This window comes from Diabrotica virgifera, chromosome 2 (assembly GCF_917563875.1).
Source record: "Diabrotica virgifera virgifera chromosome 2, PGI_DIABVI_V3a".
NCBI lineage: Eukaryota > Metazoa > Arthropoda > Insecta > Coleoptera > Chrysomelidae > Diabrotica > Diabrotica virgifera.
In genome coordinates, this window is record NC_065444.1 from 96740244 (window position 1) to 96761068 (window position 20825).

At 33.1% G+C, this 20825-nt stretch overlaps 1 protein-coding gene across 2 annotated transcripts in view; it reads left to right on the top strand.

Annotated features, from left to right (window-relative positions):
* LOC114326392 (E3 ubiquitin-protein ligase MIB2) overlaps positions 1-19496 on the top strand; it is a 101832-nt gene extending 82336 nt beyond the window's left edge. Inside the window, exons 13-15 of one of the 2 annotated variants that reach the window (XR_007696125.1) lie at positions 1243-1447; positions 8796-16703; positions 17895-19496. Coding sequence is in view for 1 of the 2 variants with exons in the window: in XM_028274752.2 (XP_028130553.1) it covers positions 1243-1447; positions 8796-9226 (636 nt within the window). In the remaining variant the exon portion in view is untranslated. Of the gene's footprint in view, positions 1-1242; positions 1448-8795 lie in introns of both variants that reach the window. The other variant, XM_028274752.2, reaches the window with a different exon arrangement.
* Positions 19497-20825: the final 1329 nt, after the last annotated feature.

Below are 20825 nucleotides of genomic sequence, written 5' to 3' on the forward strand. Positions count from 1 at the left end.
TGATTTTTCGGTAGAAAAAAAAATCGGCAGATTAATTTGAAAATTAGGAATTTTGATTTTTCGGTAGAAAAAAAAGGCTAATTAGGTACATCGGTAGATTTGACAGGTATTCGGTAGATCTACCGAAAAATCAGGTAGCTGTGGCATCACGTATTTGAGGTAAGTCTGGCCCCCCCTATTATGAATTTCTAGATCCGCGCCTGCTCCTATCTGCTTTTTCATGAATTTTGCAAGAGAGATTTCAAACTTTTCTTAGGGTCATCTAAAACAAGTCATTTTGACTTGTTTTGTAGTAAATTCAACTATTTATTTACTACAAAACAAGTAAAAACTTACATATGAAAACAGCAGGTGTCCCTAAAAAATTTTTGAAATCTCTCTTACAAAATTCATGAAAAAGCAGATAGGATATATTGTCACATCACCGACGATATGTAGTTTTAAGAAAGACTCAAAAAACACTAGGCATCCGCCTATAGATCAGAGCAAATTAAGACTTGGACCAAGCCAGGTAGATTTGGTTTGGATTCAGAGCACACCACAGGCTGTTCCAAGGGGTTGGATGATACCAAGCGTTGAACCATATTTAAACAGATGGTGATGGTGGTGGGTTTATTTACCTTCGTTCTCACTCACAAAATGAGTACTAGGAATCAAAATTGGTTGATCTTTACCTATATAAATTGACGTATTGTGGGATGCATATTTTAAATCCTCCATGTCTATGCATTTATCGCCCTTTTTCCTTGCAAATTATAGAAGGATAGGGTATAGGTGATAGGTGACAGTGAGAATTTGTTTCCGACCCAAAAAGTCTTTTAGATCTTTGTTTTTAAATATTATTTATTTAGAAATGTAGTCTCTTTAAGTGTCGCCTATAAAATGACTAAATATTTTATAATTTAAAACATTTTACTCATCAGTTAAAATTGTTTAATTAAAGTTTCAAAATCATATCCACCGCTGTTCGAAATTACGACGAACATTTTGAAGCATTTCAGGGCTTACTAAACTACATTCATTCACTATTCATCGTTTTAGTTGTTCCAATGAAGCAGGAATGGTATTATAAATTTTGCTGTATAAATAACCCCATAGAAGTCCAAGAGTGTTAAATCGGGAGATCTTACTGGCAGGCAACGTTTAATAGCAAACGAAATCATAATAGAGCCGATTTTTTTCTTTGCCATCAATTGATTCTGTGGTTATTCGAAAATATTCTTTATACCTTAAATATTTTAGGAAGAAAATTTGAAGGAACTAGTAAAAAGCTACAAACCCGCCATCGAAGACAGTAACCAAATTGATTCGAATATACCGAACATTATTAATTTGGAAAACTTATCATTAGATGACCAGAGAGAAGGATATAACTTGACTGGTACTCCCTCTAAAACTAACCCCGGATCTGATGGAAGTAGAAGAAGTCGAGCAAAACAAGATCGAGGTAAGTCGGGTTTTCATATCGTCTCATTTCAAATGGTACTTCTTCTTCTTCTTTAGGTGCCGTGTCTGTATTCAGACGTTGGCCGTCATCATATTTACAATTTCTTGAAATCTCTATCGGCTGCTGCGCGAAATAATTCTACTGTGCAGCCACACCATTGTCTAATATTACGCAGCCGTGAAAGTTTCTTTCGACCAATCCATCTCTTTTCCTCCACTTTTCCTTGTATTATAAGGCGAAGCAGATGGTATTTAGGTCCTCTAACTATATGGCCGAAGTATTCTGTTTTTCTCCTCTTTATGATGCTTATGAGCAGACGTTCTGAATTCAGCATTTGAAGAACATCTTCATTGTAAGTGTGCGAAACCCACGATATCTTTAGGATTCGTCGATAGCACCACAATTCGAATGCTTCTATTTTGTTTAGCATTGTGGTTTTTAACGTCCATGTCTCACAACCATACAATAGGATAGACCACACATAACATTTCAGCACCTTCTTTCGAATATTCATCGACAGGTTTCTGTTACATAAAACTGGTTTCCAGGTCATAAAAGCCTTCCGTGATATTTCGATCCTAGTTATTATCTCTTCATCAGAGTCACAATTTACATTTAACCAGCTGCCAAGGTACTTGAAATGATTTACCCGTTCTAACTCCTCTCCATCAAGAGAAAGCTGGCCTTGATCTATATTAATCTTTCCAACTGCCATCCACTTTGTCTTTGAAATGTTGATTTTAAGGCCTCTCCGATAACTTGCTTCACTGACTAGATTTAGTAGTGTCTGAAGATCTTGTAAATTTTCAGCAAGAATGGCTGTATCGTCAGCGTATCTAATATTGTTGATTACTTCTCCGCCTAGCCTTACTCCCTCTTGTCTGTCATCCAAAGCCTCCCTAAAGATTTCTTCAGAGTACAGATTAAAAAGGGTGAGTGATAAAACACAACCTTGTCGTACTCCACGTTTTATCGGCAGTTTTTCAGTACGACTGTCTCCAATTTGGATAGTGGCTACTTGATTGTAATATAAGTATTTCAGCAGTCTTATATCGTAGTGGTCAAGTCCTGCTGCCTGCAGGCAATCGAAAAGTGTATCATGTTGTACTCGGTCGAATGCCTTCTCGAAGTCGATGAAACAAACATAAACGTTCTTTCGAATTTCACAACTTGTTTGTAATAGAACGCGCATACAAAATAGTGCTTCTCTAGTTCCTAGACCATTTCTAAATCCAAATTGCTTATTACCCATTCTAGTTTCGCACAGAAGGAATACTCGGTTTTGTATAATACGTAAAAGTATCTTAAGTGTGTGACTCATCAAACTGATTAGTCTAAAATCGCTGCATTTGGTGGGCCTGCTTTTCTTTGGTAATGTTATAAACAGTGACTCCAACCAATCATCTGGTATTTTTCCTTCGTTGTAAATTTTGTTAAAGAAAGTAGTCAAGTAGGTAATGTTTTCCTCATCTAAAAGTTTAAGTAGCTCAACAGGGATTTGATCTGGTCCAGGTGCTTTATTGTTTTTGGCTTGTTGTATTGCTTTTATGACTTCTGACTTCAATATACTGGGACCTCTGTCTAATTGGTTGTCACAGGTAGTATTTGGAGTATTTTCTCGAGAAGCATCGTCAAAAAGGTCACTTATGTATCTCTCCCATTCTTTGCACTGTTGTTCGTGATCACTAATTTTTCCGTCTGCGGTTTTAAGTACGTGAGCATTTTTCTGTTTTCTAATTCCGGAGGTATATTTAAGTTTCTTGTGGAGGTTGAAACTGTCATGCTTTTTTTGGAGGTCTTCTATTTCTTTACATGAATTCTCGAGCCAGGATTCTTTGGCCTGTTTAATTTTTCTTTTTATGAGTTTGTTGATTTCACGGTATTTGATAATATTTCTATTTTTGTATTTTCGTCGAACTTCCATCAGGTCTAGAATTTCTTGGTTCATCCAGTCATTGTTTGCCAACATTGTAGGTGTTTTTAAAGATTCCCTTACGTCCTCTAAAATCGGGTTTTGAATATCGTACCAACATTCGTTAATAGTTCTGTTTTCGTTTGATATATTTGATTTTACTATTTATCTGCTGTGATATGTGTTCGCGCGTTTGGGTGTTTTTAAGGGGGTCGAGGTATATCTTACTAGGCTTAGTTGGCTTTGTTAGTTTCTTTAATTTAATTTGTATTTTGGAGCAGAGTAAATTATGATTTGAGTTTATGTCGGCGCCGGGGTAAGTTTTTACTTCTTAAATATTGTTCCGAAATCGATGGTTTATTAGGATGTAGTCTATTTGATTCCGTACTATTCTACCTTGATGTCCATCTTGAGGGGATTTCCACGTGTAGAGACGCCTTTCTGGAAGTTGAAACCAGGTATTTGTAATTACGAAGTCATTTTCTTGGCAGAATTCTATTAGTCGCTCACCTCTTTGATTTCTCTCTCCCAAGCCAAACTTTCCGGTGATGTTTTGTGTCATCTTTTGCCCAACTTTAGCGTTAAAGTCTCCCATAATTATTGTTGTTTCGTGTTTCTTTGTTGTTTTTAGCACTTCTTCTATTTGATGGTAGAATTCTTCAATTTTCTGCTCATCTGGATGATATTTATATTTACAGGTTTAGCATTCAGCTGTATTAAAATTACTCTGTCTGACATTGGGTTGAAGTTAGTCACATATTTACTAATATGCTGTTTCATAATTATTGCTAGTCCGTTTCGATGTATATGGTCTTGATTTCCAGAAAAATAAACGGTGTATCCGTCTGCTATGAATTTCCCTGTATTTGGCCATCTTGTTTCACTCACCCCCATGATAGTAATGTTTAGTCTGTCCATTTCAGAGAGTAGATTTCTCAGCTTACCGGCTTCATATAAAGTTGTTACATTCCTTGTAGCTATTTTATACGGATTCTTCATTTTCATCTTATGTCTGGTGATGTTTTGCTCACAGGGATTTCGCTGGCTAGCGACCTGGGAAGCCCTGTAGTTTAATTTTGTATTCCTTCCCCTGCCGGATCTTGAGTTCCGCAGCCCATGATCAGTAATGTTATTCGTTTCACTAATTGACTTCATGAGAACTTTACTAGGGATTATAATGGGGTGGTTTCCCGTTGCCTTCCCCATCGCAGTGTTTTAGCCGTATCAATCTAATATAGTAATTGTCGCCTAAAAGTGTCCGTATTAAACTGTTCCGAAACTTTTTCTCCACCTTAACACAGTAATGAAAATGCTGCTTCCCATTTCCATGTGTTAGATTTTATACTAACCCTAAAATCCGGGGTCGCCACTTCCGCCATCCTCGCCGTACCGAAGGCTTCCCTCTCCGCCGTGCCTGCCGTTGTGGTCTTCATCCGTAACCCTGGACAAGGGACCCTAAGCAGGTACTAGTTTCCCGGGCCAAGAAACACCTGGAATCTGTGGGGGGCAGGGAATGATTCAGTTTCCCTGATAGGACTATCCAAGGAGTTCCAAGGAGTTCCTACCCACTACCCGTACACACATGTACACATTAAAAAATGGTACACATTAACAAAACTCCTGCATCTATCAATTATAAGGCTGCCACGGACCATTTGAGAAATATGTACTGCAACATTATTACTCACTTAATCTCTTAGTTCTTCTTCGTGTGCCTCATCCTCTAAGGACATTGGCGATCGTCATCGCCCATTTTACTGTGTGTAGCAGTTCTGAAGAGTTCTATTGTTGTTTTTCCACTCGACTACTTTACATTTTTCAACCAGGACGTGCGTCGTCACTTCGACGGACACTTTGCACTATCGGATCCACAAAGTGCAAATCTTGAGTTATCAATAAAAAGGATATTAGCCCAGTCGTTAATATCCCAATCGACATATTCTGGTGCAAAACTTATACGTGCCATACGGTGTGTCCTTGTTAACAGTGGAGCAGTAGCAGACATTCTGTCTCTGATTCCAAATTCCCTGCATCTATTTCTAACCGAATTGGCACTTCATCAATTGGAAATAACGTTCATCTACGGGGTTCGTGCATCTGGGACGTCCTAAAACTGGTCTTCTTATATATCCTCCACTTTCTCTATACCTTCTTAAACACTTGAAACGCTGGATTTGTGGTTTCTCATAACATCAGCAAGGTTTTGCTGCGATCGTCCATTTCCAATTAAAGCTACAATATGGGCTGCTTGTTCTGACATTATGTATATGTATTACTAATTTTTTGTAAGAACGCACCTCCTCATTGTAAACTCAATCAGACATATCGCACAGATCAAATTCTCGAACACAGATGTCCAAATATTCTCTTTTAACAACGTTTTGTTTACTGTTTTTGTTTTCTGCAAAAACACGCTTTAACTTGAAATGTTATGGGTTTGTAGATACCTAAAGAAGGCGATAGATGAATACTATAACATTCTGCTAAAAATAAAAAAAGAATGTGTGTGTACTTTGTAGGGACGTAAGAAGTTATACTTCTGTTATATGATGTCAACGAAATCAATATACTTTAAACAGTTTATTTATATTTTATTTAAATATTAAACTAATTTTAATACTCACTACTTTCCAAAAATTTTTATTAAAACAATACCAAAAATTAAAAAAATAAAAGAATAAAACACACGCAAACACATTGAAAAATGAAACAAAGAAATGATTTCTGAACAATAATTGTTGACAAAATTTTTAACTAAATACGTATTTTCTGAAAAGAAAATATAATAAATATACTTACAATCATAAAGTGTATAAAAAAATTAAAAATAAAAATTTGCATTGGGAATTGAACCTGCGTCTATAAGGTTGTTAGATTTTGAACTCACCGCACGCAGAACTTAGCTAGCAAGACATTTGAATGATGTGGGAAGATATAGCAACTAAACGTTTTAAACTTTTTTGACAGTTACTTATTCTCTTAGTTTAATTAAATAAGTTTGATTCTTGCGGAATTAAAATATTAAAATACAACAAAATATAGACTAAAAAGCAATTTATTAGATATGCAGATTGGTAGAAATTGTATTGGTAATCAAATAGCTAGGTACTAGGTAAATAATAGCTAGGTACCTACATTTTCCAAATAGGTATGTAGGTCCTAATCTTTTATTACAATACTGAAACATTAAAAATTACTTACCTGTTGCTTTTAAAAACTATTTAAAAGTCACTACAATTATAAACTTGCTTTTTGTGTCTGTCCTCACAACAATAAAAACTAATATACTACATATAATTTGTTTACCCATAACCATTGACGTCAAAAGTTGTCAGAAAAACGTCAAAGTGAAAACCGATTTTTTAAATTGCTCTTTAAAAAATATTAGTTTTCGACTTTATTTTCTACAGTTTATAGTAGTAATCATAGAAATCGGACGTACCTTCAGTACAACGATAATTGAGACTACAGATAACCCCCATTGTCTTAATTTAGTTTAAATTTTTTACGGCTGCAATATCGTTTGCTGAACGTTGTAAAACTACAATATGAGTTTTAATAGCGGAGGTACACCGCCTGATCCACCACCCATAAAATCTAATATATTTGATAGTCAAAGTGATGCAGAAATGGAACATTCTGTAAGTACTCCCATTCCTATAAGTTTGACAACCAAAAACAACAACCAGTATCCAAATACACCGAATATGAATGTTTGTAATGAAACAAAACTGATCTCAAAAGAGGTAAGGCAAGCATTTTTATTTAATAGTAATGACCTAGGCCCATATCACGTTTATATCGAAAATAGTTCTACGGATTTTAAAGGTAAACTAAATTCTTTAAAAATTGGTGAAATTATTTTGTCTAACTTTCCTGAAGCAGACAATATGATTTCCAGTATAGACGCCATCGGCGGAAATAGAATTAGAGTCAAATGCAAAGATTATAAAACTGCAAATAATCTTATTAAAAACAAATCTCTGGAAATTTTTAGATCAAATAATTTAGATCTTTATATTCCAAAATTTATTTTACACAGACAAGGAGTTATTAGAGACATAGACATAGATTTCTCTGAAGAGTATATAAAAAATAAAATAAAACAGTATGATAGTCATTGTGTATTTGAAATTGCAAACGTTAAAAGAATTACGCGTAAATTAGAAAAAATTGTGAAATAAGGAAAAAATTTTCGAATATGTCCCTACTAAATCTTGTATTGTGACCTTTAAATCGCAAACGTTACCTAAATATGTAGTCATAATTAAGGTTATTAAAGAAATTGAAGTGTATAAGCAGAAAGTTCTGTTATGTTTCAACTGTCTTAGGTACGGCCACTTAGGAAATCAGTGTAGGAGTCAGCCAAGATGTAACAGATGCCAAGAATCTCATAATTCTAAGAATTGTACTAAAGTTGAGTTCACACAAGTATGTTTCAGCTGTAAGGGGAATCACTTGACTACGAATTTAAGCGCGTGTCCAGAATTCACACGACAAAAGTTAATAAAAGAGACAATGGGTTTAACAAACGTTAATTTTTACGATGCAAATAAAAATATACCAAAGAATTCTTATGCTAGTATTGTTAGAACCAATGTAACAAACAATGATACAAATTTTTCACAAAATTCACGACCTACTTCTGCCCAAGGAAATAACTTTGTTAAATTTATATTTAGTCCTCACACCAACACCAGTAGGCCAAATAAAAGGCAGAAGCCAAATAGTCCAGATCCAACCGATATAGCCAGAAAAGAAATAATATCTGTAGTTTCCCCCAAAACATTCTGAGGGAATAGTTAAAAGTCAATTCTACCAACAAAACTTAAACGTTGCAGATTCACAGTCAGAAGAGTTAGATTATTCTGTAATAAATGTCATTTTAGAATCAGTTCTTACAATTTTTAATTCAATTAAACAAAATAATAATTTTAATATTTCAAAATCTGATGTAATTCAGTTAATTAGTGACCATTTTAACCAAAATCTAACATCAAATCGCAGGCCTAACTAAAATAAACATATTACAATGGAACTGTCGTTCGGCAGTTGCTAATAAACAGAATTTAGAATATTTACTTCATCAGAACGACATCAGTATAGCTCTATTATCCGAATCCTGGTTCAAACCGGGAAAATATTATAATTTTAAAGAATTTAATTGTTTTCGAGCTGATCGCTCTGATGGATACGGTGGATGTGCCATCCTTTTGAAATTCAACATAAAATGTGAAGAAATAATTTCTCCAAATACGTATTCGTTTACATATAAATGTATTTCAATTAAAATTTCACCTTTCAGAAAACCTTTACATATAATTTCTCTATATAATGAACCCAATATAATAAACTTGCTGGACTAAATTGCGAAATCACCCACTTCTTCTGAACAACACTTTATGTTTATTGCATTAATATGATGATATGTTTTAGACAAAGGTGGTACTTCCCAGGATAACCGCACTGCCAACTTAATTCCCAACAAACCAGTAGAATGCCAAGTATGTTCCGAATTATCCGAAGAAAACGTATTACTAGAACCCTGCAATCACAAACCAGCGTGTGAAGACTGCTCTTCCCGAATGAAGAAATGTCTGGAATGCGGCCAACCCGTCCAAAAGCGGGTCACCAAAGACGGGCGTGTGATTCCTCCGAAGAGCCGTCAGCCCAGCGCCGAACGGATGCGGTATTTGGAGTGTAAAATTCAAGAGATCGAAGAAAGTCACGCTTGCAGCATTTGTATGGAGAGAAAGAGGAATGTCGTGTTTCTTTGTGGGCATAGCACTTGCTCGAGATGCGCCGATACGTTGAAAATCTGCCATATGTGCAGGAAAACTATTACCAAGAAGATTCCTATTTATTAGTGGACTGTAAGAGTGGTTCTATAGTTTATTTCGATTAATGAACAGGAGTGTAGGAGATTATTTTAGGTATGGGGTTTTTATATAAAGTTGAGAATTTTACAAATAGCAGATGGCAGCGTTTACAAATTCGAAGACCACTGCGGTTCCAAATGCTGAAAACGTGGTTATTAGATAAAACCCTATCTAAAGGATTTTTATGTTTACAGTTTACAGTCGTTATGTAGGTATAAGGGTCAGACTGGATGTGCTCTTATTCATAGTTCTGGGACAAGTGAGTCTTGGTCGGCAGTGAAAAAGAACGCGTATATTTTAACCTTTTCACTGCGGGAACCGGACATATACGTAAAATAATTTCGGGCCCGTACAACGGGAACCGGCTAAATACGCGTAGCCTTTTTCGGCATTCGCTGCGGCAACCGCATGAATCAGATATTGTTTGCGTATTGTATGTTGCCCATAGAAGAGAGTTTGGCATGTTATATCAAAATTTACATTACATTTAAAAATTCATACATTTCAAGAATCGAACACTTAACAGTCACAACCGGGTTGATCAGCACAGGCATGAAACAGCCGTACCAAAGATCATACTACTTTTATAACTAGCCGCAGTGAAAAGGTTAAACGCTGTAAAACGTTTTGTAGTTCATCAATTTTATCGCTATAAAGCAGATTCTTCTTTTTCAACTATATATTAATGTAAGATAATAGCTGGCTTAAGATTTTATAACAAATGCATAAAAATTTTTAATGAATAAAAAATATTCTTGAAATAATAAAAATTTTGCAAAAATACATTCAAAAGGTACATAATTCTGCAATTAACTTTTATTAATCTCAAAACGTATAGTGAAAAGGTACAGAATCACATTGGTTTAACTGTCTTTGCATTGAATACAAAAGTGTGAAATGTCGCTGTCAGTATATGTAACGTTACGTTTACATATTAGTTTTTAACTACCAAATTTCAAAAAATTCTTTTATTATATATTTCGAAAAATTTCCGCCATATTGGATTCGCCATCTTGTTTTTTCTGAGAATGACAGATTCGTAATCATAGATCTTAAAAAGCTCTTAAATTAGCAAACTTCAAAAGAAATTATGCATTTTAATTAGTATTTTTAATTCTTTTCGATATACTGGATCCGCCATTTTGTTTTTATTTCAAAAAGAATTTTTATTCTTAATCAGCTATTTCAAAAATCTGTTATATTATAAAATTTTAAATTTCATATTGGATCCGGTATTTTATTTTTCAAAATATACTGACAAATTTGTAATCAGCGATCTTAAACCCTTTAGATTATAAAATCAAAAAAAATATATTGCGTTTTTATCGATATTTCCAATTTTCCGCCATTTTGTTTTTCAATAAATAATTTCAGATTTGTAATCAACGATCTTAAAAACTCCTTAAATTACCAAATTTGGAAAAATATTGCTTTTTGATTGGTATTTTCGATGTCTTTCCGCCATATTGGATCCACCATTGTAACAAAACAAAACCCTTAAGTACGAAAGTAACACCGAAGTGTATGAACAATTTACTCTTTTAAAGTTTCGTGACCATGTTTTTGGCATTTGGAACCACAGTGAGACCGTATGTCGAACTTTCTGAGACTCATAGGGAATATATCGAGGTTTTTTTTATAATTGAGATTTGCAAGCAAGTACTGTTATTTTTGTCACTGGTTACAGTCGATACTTTTATTTTAACTAGTTTAATAGTTCTCACACATTTACATAAAAACCTTATACTTTATTTATTTTATACATAACATAATTGAAAGTACAATTTTATAATCAAAATGTTTTTTTACTTTTACAGATAAATATTATATTTAAAAAAGTGTGGTAACATATCGATATATTAATAAGGTTTGTTTATTTGTTAAACTGTATTTACACTAAACTTTTTACTTCTTCTTCTTAAGGTTCCATCTCCTAGCGAAGGTTGGATATCATAATGGCTATGGTCACTTTGTTGGCTGCTGCTCTGAACAGTTGTAATGAACTACAGTTAAACCATTCTCTAAGGTTCCTCAGCCAGGAGATGCGTCTTCTTCCTATGCTTCTTCTTCCTTGGATCCTTCCTTGCATAATAACTCTCAGCAGCTCATATTTCTCTCCTCTGGTAATGTGACCCAAATATTCTAGTTTTCTTGTTTTTATACTGTTCAAAATTTCTAACCCCTTATTTAAACGTCGTACCACTTCAACATTGGTAATCCTTTGAACCCACTGAATTTTCAACATTCTTCTGTAACACCACATTTCGAACGCTTCTATTTTTCTTATGTGTTGCCTTTTCAATGTCCAAGCTTCCATTCCGTATAGTAATATAGAAAATATGTAGCATCTTAGAGCCCTCAATCTGAGAGGCAACTGAAGGTCTTTGTTTGTAAGCAGTGTCTTCATTTTTATAAATGCTTGCCTTGCAGTTTCAATTCGGACTTTAATTTCTTTGCTTTGGTCATTTTTGTCATCAACCCAGGTTCCCAGATATTTGTATGTCTTTACTTTTTCTATTTGGGTTTGTTCTAGTATTAACCTTTCATTTCCATTAACTTTAATTTCTTTGCTTTGGTCATTTTTGTCATCAACCCAGGTTCCCAGATATTTGTATGTCTTTACTTTTTCTATTTGGGTTTGTTCTAGCATTAACCTTTCCATTTTGTGTTTTTGAGACAATCATAAATTTAGTTTTTTTCTTGTTTATTTTGAGTCCATATCGAATGCAATAATCGTTAATTCTATTTAACAATTCTTGTAGCGACTCCAGGGTGTCTGCCATTATAACGGTGTCATCAGCGAATCTTATCTTATTTACTATTCTTCCGTTTATAGAGATTCCATCACTTAGTTCCGCTATCGCTTCCTGAAATATGGCTTCACTGTACACGTTAAACAGTAGCGGCGACAGTACACAACCCTGTCTTACCCCTCTCTTTATATCAATATTCTCGGACTCTTGTTCGTCTATCTTTATATTGGCCTTTTGATTCCAATACAGATTGATGATAATTCGTAAGTCTCGTCTGTCTATATCTCTGTTTTTCAATAATTCTATTAGTTTTTCATGTCGGACTCTGTCGAACGCTTTTTCCAAGTCGATGAAACAGGAATAAATATCCAGGTTCATATCTAAGCATCTTTGGGAGAGGACATTAAATGCAAACAATGCCTCTCTTGTTCCAAGTCCTTTGCGGAACCCAAATTGGGTATCATCCATATCATTTTCTAGCTTTCTGTATAATCTTCCATGAATCACCTTTAGAAATATTTTGAGGGTATGGCTTATTAGTGATATTGTCCTATAGTCTGAACAATCTTTGGCATATATTGTTTTAGGTATTGTTACAAAGGTGGACACCAACCATTCCTGAGGTATTTTTCCGGTTTTATATACTTCATTAAACAGATCCAGTAGTACAGGTAGAGTTTCATCGTCTAGATATTTCAGTAATTCTGCAGGTATTTCGTCTGGACCTACAGTTTTTCCGTTTTTTGCGTTTCGTATTGCTTGTTCGATTTCCTCCATTATGATCTCTGGTCCCGTTTCGCTATCGATTTCTTCCGGTTCTTGTCTATTATCTTCAAACAGATCTGTTATGTACGCCAGTACGCCTTCTACTTTTTTAATTTCTCTTTGACTTCTATAATAAGTTTTCCATTTATGTCTTTAATAAGGCCATCTTTCTTTTTTCGCTGTGTATTTGTGATTTCCTTTATTTTCTTATGCATATTAAAGCTATCATGTTTTTTAGAATATTCTTCTATTTCACTGCATTGATTTGTCAGCCAGGTGGATTTGGCCTCTTTTATTTTCTTTATTATTACCCTCTGTATTTCTTTGTATTTTGCCTTATTCCTGCCTTTGTTTCCTTCTTTCCTCCATTAACTCTAGGATTTCTGAAGTCATCCATCTCTGTTTTTTTCTTATTTTTGTCTGTAATCTTTTCTTTCCTGCCTCTACTAACGTTTCTTGTATCATGTTCCATTTGTCATTAACATCTGTTGTCTTTATCACGTCTTGTTTGATTTTCTTTAAGTTATCATTTATTTCTTGTTTTAAACTCTGACGTATAGGTTCTTCTTTTATCTTTGAGACATCGAATCGTGGTATATTTGTTTGTTTTTGGATCTTTTTTAATTTTATCTTCATTACGCCTACTAGTGGATTATGGTCTGAATTTATGTCAGCTCCGGGGTATGTTCTCACAGACTTTATAGTGTTTTTATATCTGGATTTGATTAAAATGTAATCTATCTGGTTTCTTACAATGTGATCTTCCGAATCCGCCGGTGATTTCCAGGTATAAAGTCTTCTTTTTACACTTACAGACTAATATGTTGTTTGCTCTTGTAATTTTCACATTACATAAAACATTCACATTACTAATAACCAGTGATATGCCATATGGTGGATAAAAGAAGAAGAATTTTAAAGACGAATGTTTAAGACTCAAGTTTTCAATCTTCTTCTTCTTTTAGTGCCTATTCGTTTCGAATATTGGCGATCATTCTGGCTATAATTATTTGATTAACTGATGCTTTAAATAGATTATTTGGACGGCGTTATGCATAACTCGACCAAGCGCCATTTCTTTAAAATCGAGATAACAGCGGATTCTGGTGACACATAACTAAAACTATCTTGGAAAATATCCCTGTTATTGTCACATTAACGGTTACTAAGAAAAACAAAATTAAACCAAGCGACATTCTGTCTATTGAGGGTTTTTAGTTTTGCATAACAAGACTATATCCATAACGACCATTCTTAGTTTCGCAATAGTAGACTAAGCGTCTTTGGTCTGGTTATGCTAAACTAAGCGTTTGACCAGAATAACATTTTTGTACCCCTTAATGTACACATTAAATTTGAAGTTTCGGTCAAAAAATTATCGAATTTTTTTAAAGTGAAAATGTTGTGTTTATGTATAATTAAATTGAAAAATACAAATAATCTATATAAATATATAAGTAGTGTGACCAACTAGCCCGAAAAATCCCGGACATGGCCCGAATTACGAAGTCGTGTCCCGGCGTCCCGGACAAGGCTTCCGGGCCATCCGAATTTTCAACGTTTTGGTAAAATTTTATTTTTAAATTTTGAATATGTTATTCTTTTAAGAATTCAAATCAAATTGAATTGGTGGGACGCAAAAAAGTCGACAATTTCTAGAATGTAATACTATTTTTTTTTCTTCTACGGCACTATAGCCCAAATTGAGCCTTGGCCTCCTTTATTTTTTGCCTTCACCCTTGTTTGTCTGTGGCTGCTCTTCTCCATACACGGACTCCTAAAAGTGCTTGTGCGTCGCTGGTGTCTTCCCAGAGCTTACTTGGCTTTCCAACCGGTCTTTTTCTCAGCATTCTAGCGTTCAGTGCTCTTTGTAATACTAGTATCTAGTATCACATCAAAAATTTCCTTTTTTGAGAACGATTTCCAGATTGGAAGTCGGAACGTCAAAAACCAAGAAAAATGTAATTATTATTACGACCATTTGTCGCTTAATCCCAACAAAAATGTCATTGTCAACATAAAAATGTTAAATAATCGATAAAATGATGGTATTAAAGTTCCATATATTTAAAAAAATGGCCCGATTTTCATTGAAAAGTCCCGGATTTTAGATATTTTTTTCAGCTTTGTCCCGAGTTCAAATGAATTCTAGTTGGTCACACTATAATATAAGGCATAAAATAGTTCTAAGAATAAAAAAAACACGATTCACTTCAGACTGCTTCAAATACCCTAACGCTTTGTATAAAAACAAAATACTGAAAATTCTACAAAATTCAATTCATATCGATTGTCAATTGTTGGGACTGCAAGTTATTAAACAATAAATCTCATTGGCTGAGCCATAAAAAAGGTATCTATGTACTGCTATTTAGTACACTAACGCTTCGAATAACAACAGATTTTTAACAATTCAACAAAATTCAATTTATGAATTGTCAATGGTCCCTACTGCAAGTTAATAGCTAAATAAATATCATTTTACAACGACAACACAGTCTTGGCAATAAAAAAAGGTACAGATGTAAAATTAGAAGAAGAAAAAATGTAGAAAAAATTTTACGTATTTAGATATTTATATGCTTTTATACAAATAGCAACATCTTTTTTTTTATTTTTCCCCTGTTTAAAAACTCTGTATACTCCAATTTTTTATTGATATAATTTTAACTGCATTGGAATTAACGCTATTGAATGGTAAAATAAATTTAGAGCAATAAAATGCAAAAAATATATTTAATGATAATTGAATGGATTATGTTGTAGCAATATACGTTTAATATATAAATTAAAAAAATACTAGTTTATTAATTTAGTGTTTGCAAGAGGCATATCGCAAAATTTTGTTTTGCATTAATAGACCAAATGACATAAAAATGGTAGTTGGTCTAGTAATGTATATTAGCTAAACTTCCTAAAATATATTTAAAGCATAAGTAGACCAAGCGACATTTTATTTTGTTTCTAGAATATGGTAGGTGCGATTATATTGAAACTTTGCAACCAAAAAGAGTTATAGGTGATCATTCTTCTGTTAAAATTTTGTGCAAATATGTTAATAAATGCATTTTTAAGAAACGAAAAACTTTAAAGCCATTTATCCCAAAACTATGTTTTGGCGCTTGGTCGAGTTATGCATAACGCCGTCCAGTTGTTGTTGTGGAGAACCATTTCCTCAGGTTCTTTAACCATGATGTTCTTATTCTCCCAATTCCTTGCTTTCCGAATACTTTACCTTGAAGGATTACCTTCAGTAATCTGTATTTAGTGCCGTTTCTCATTATGTGTCCGAGATATTCTAACTTTTCTAAAAATGTGCTAAAAAGTTCTGCATGGTACGGTCCAAAACTTATGATACAACTATCAGATATGAAATATTATCAATCTTGTAGGAGGTATGTTAAAAAATGTGAATTTTTAAAGCAAGAATCAACATCAAATATGATTATGCGAATAAAACGTCAGATTTTGCAGTGAATATCTCAACCACACATACATTTATTTATTTTTCCTTAATCTGCAAAATAAACTATACAACTATAAATAAAATGCCTAAAAAAATATAGAATAAATAGTATTAAAAAAATATAACAAATCATTGAATTTATCATAATAAACCTCATATTTGGTTCATATTCATAATATATGCTGATAATTCTCCATACAAAATGTTATTTATGCTGATCATTGTCAATAATTTCCTACCAACATAAAAGAAATAAAACAAAACCCCTGTTAACTGACCATAACTGAATCTGTGGATGTGAAACAGCAACTGCCAGTTAGACTGAAAGATTGGTTAACCCCTAGTAAACTAGAAATGTTAGTTAACCCCTAGGGTTAACCACTGTTTGTGAAACTGACCGTTAGGTGGCCTAACCAAGAAAACTATTTTTTTGACAAAATACAGCAAACGTCAATTCTTTTTGTTTGAATTCGCAGCGCAGGTTTCAAGCACCATATTTTAATGACATATAATGACAATTTGCCCTATAATAAAACTATCCACATAAACTAAGCCGTTGTCGATCAACTGAGCTCTCTCGTTTGGTACCTGACAGTATGTCAAATATACGCTGACACTTGGTCCTATTGATATTAGGCTTCACCTACGATGCGCAGTCAAAAGCAACAATAATTCACCGAATGCGTTCCCACTTATTTTTCATACGCAAGTATACAAAATCTCCACGTGTCACTGTATATTTGACAAGCTGTACGAGGTTTGTTAAAAAATATAAACACAAAATTCATATTTTTTGACAAACTACGTATATGGCTAAAAAATTAATATATTCTGATAATTGCATTTTAGGTTTTAGATCATTCAAAACTTTTTATGACTTTATTACTTTTTTTCATAAAATTAAAACTAAAAAAATGAATTGTCCAATACAGTCTGCACCATATGGAAAACATTTTTATTTTTAATTTTATGAAAAAAACTTATTTTTTTATCAAACGTTCTGACTGATTTAAAAGCTAGAACTTTTTTATTAATCATTTTATGAAAATAATATTCTTCATAAAACGTTTTGCATGGTCCAAAACTTATGATGCAACCATCAGATATCAAATTTTATTAATCTTGCAGGAGGTATGTTATATGAATTTTTAAAGCCAGAATCAACATCAAATATGATTATGCGAATGAAACATCAGATTTTGCAGTGAATATCTCAACCACACATACATTTATTTATTTTTCCTTAATCTGCAAAATAAACTATACAACTATAAATAAAATGCCTAAAAAATATATACAATAAATAGTAAAAAATATAACAAATCATTGAATTTATCATAGTAAAACTTATATTCGGTTCATATTCATACTATATGCTGATAATTCTCCATACAAAATGTTATTTCTGCTGATCATTGTTAATAATTTCCTACCAACATAAAAGAAATAAAACAAAATCCCTGTTAACTGACCATAACTGAATCTGTGGATATGAAACAACAACTGCCAGTTAAACTGAAAGATTGGTTAACCCTTAATAAACTAGAAATGTTAGTTAATCCCTAGGGTTAACCACTGATTGTGAAACTGGCTGTTAGGTGGCCTAACCAAGAAACCTATTCTTTAACGAAATACAGCAAACGTCAATTCTTTGTTTGGATTCGCCGCGCAGGTTTTAAGCACCATATTTTAATGACATATAATGACAATCGGATCGGCCCTATAGTAAAACTATCCACATACACAGCTAAGCGGTTGTCAATCAACTGAGCTCTCTCTTTTGGTTCACATGTACAGTATGTCAAATATACGGTGACACACTTGGTCGTATTGATATTAGGCTCCACCTACGATGCGCAGTCAACAGCGACACAATTCACCGAATGCGTTCCCACTTATTTTTCATATGCAAGTATACAAAATCGCCACGTGTCACCGTATATTTGACAAACTGAGTACCTATATGGCTAAAAAATTAATATATATGATTATTTCATTCATAGGAGATTCTGGCCAATAGAAAGCTACAGAAATACAAATTAAACTGATAATTTTTGATAATTTTCCGTCGTCGAGTATATTACGTCAGATGCCCTTCGTTGTTATGAAAAAATACATTCAGTGACATTAATGACAATTAATGTTTTAAAAATTATAAAAGTGATGACTTTCAACCGTCAAATATTTATAACAACTGTGTGTTTAATTGTACTAATTTGTACTTACATAAATAAATTACAATAAAATTTTGGTTTTTTGAACAGTTTTATTCATGAAATAATCGCAACAAATTGCACTCGATCTCTAAAATTAATATAGAATTTTAGAGCTCTTGTGCAATTACTACTGATAATTGCATTCTAGGTTTTAGATCATTCAGAACTTTTTATGAAGAATAACTTTTCTTCATAAAATTAAAATTAACAAATTAATTGTCCCGTTAAGTCTGCACCATATTATGGAAATCATTTTTATTTTAAATTTTATGAAAAAATTTATTTTTCATAAAACGTTCTAATAAAAACTAGAATACTGAGCTAAATCCTATAGTGTTTGTCACTCTAGGTTTTGTGAGAGTTATAGAGTTGTCAGTGCGGCTTGCATATGGGAATGCTTTTCAAATGAGAAGTAAAGAAACCGTGTTGCCACATAATCGGTACGGACACCAGAGGTGGATTTTAAATACAAGAATTTAACCGGTGCACTTCGCTAGACGCTTACTAAGACGCACGATCTTCAAAGCTCGCTGATTCTTCGAACTGGCATCGTTGCGCTTCGTAAGAACCTGTACTAACTTCTCGGAGTGACAAACGCTATAGAATAAAATCATCACATATTAAATTTTTTCAGTCATATACTTGGTTTGTCAAAAAATATGAATTTTATGTAAGAGTAACAATATTCATACGTAAGAAATTTTTAGATCTCCGGATCTGTGGATTTCGACAAAGTTCCTTTGTTATATTAATTAAATATAATGTTATTATACGATTAAACCACAAAATTGTAATAGATATGTTACGATGTGTACTCCTGTTCATTATTATAAATTACGTGATATTTTGTGTGTATATAATTATATAAAGTATGATATCGAATTTATATTATATTGTGTACTTTAGTTGATGTCCGTACACATTGTTATTTTTTTTTATGATAGACTTCTACCAATGATTTATAAAAATCAAAATTTATATACTGATAGCTGAATGTATATTCTTAGAGGAGTTCATATTTAAATACGTAGAAATTAAAAAATCTTTTTCATTTATAATTTTTTTTATTACCAAACATAGAGAACGTCCATAATGTGGACGTATATGAATATGGACGTATGTAATTTAATATGAATTACATTATAATCAGCATTCCAGGATCATACTGGATAATGAAAACCAAGATAAGGATCAACAAAAATCATACCATCAACTATCAATTATTTTAAGCAATGAGAGACTAGCTAGAGTTCAGATTTACACATATCTGGGCTGAACGAAGATCGGGATCACTCGCGTGACATCCATATTAGAATCGGGGCATCCAGAAGAGTGATCTTGAAAAAGTAACTATTCGTTACAAAGTACTCGTTACTTACGAATACCGAAAGGAACGATTACTATCCAGAGAGGCAAATCGTTACTTTGATTACTCTGATTACTTCGTTACTTCATACCAATCGTATTAGAGCGAGTAACGACTATTGTATCTACTTTGATTACTCTGATTACTTCGTACTTCGTGAAGGTCGTTATTATATCGGAATACCTATACAAAATACCTACCTACTGAGAAATACGATTCTCGATATGATTACCGGTACTCAAATACAAAATATGTACTCTAAATACAAAAGTAATCATAGTAATCAAATCATTTTTATCTCTTAAACAGATTGGTGAAGGTCGTTGTTATATCGGAATACCTATACAGACCTACCTACTGAGAAATACGATTCTCGATATGATTACCGGTACTCAAATACAAAAGTAGTCATAGTAATCAAATCCTTTTTATCTCTTAAACAGATTGGTGAAGGTCGTTGTTATATCGGAATACCTATACAGACCTACCTACTGAGAAATACGATTCTCGATATGATTACCGGTACTCAAATACAAAAGTAGTCATAGTAATCAAATCCTTTTTATCCCTTAAACAGATCGGTGAAGGTCGTTGTTATATCGGAATACCTATACAAAGTACCTACCTACTGAGAAATACGATTCTCGATATGATTACTGGTACTCAAATACAAAAGTAATCATAGTAATCAAATAATTTTTATCCCTTAAACAGATCGGTGAAGGTCGTTGTTAAATCGGAATACCTATACAAAATACCTGCCTACTAAGAAATACGATTCTCGATATGATTACCGGTACTCAAATACAAAAGTAATCAAAGTAACGAATACTGTAAATGATTACTTTATACAAAATACCTACCTACTGAGAAATACGATTTTAGATATGATTACCGGTACTCAAATACAAAAGTAACAAAATTAATCATAGTAATCAAAGTAACGAATACTGTAAATTATTACTTTATACAAAAGTAACGATTTGTAACGAATACTCGAAAGTAACTATAATCATATAAT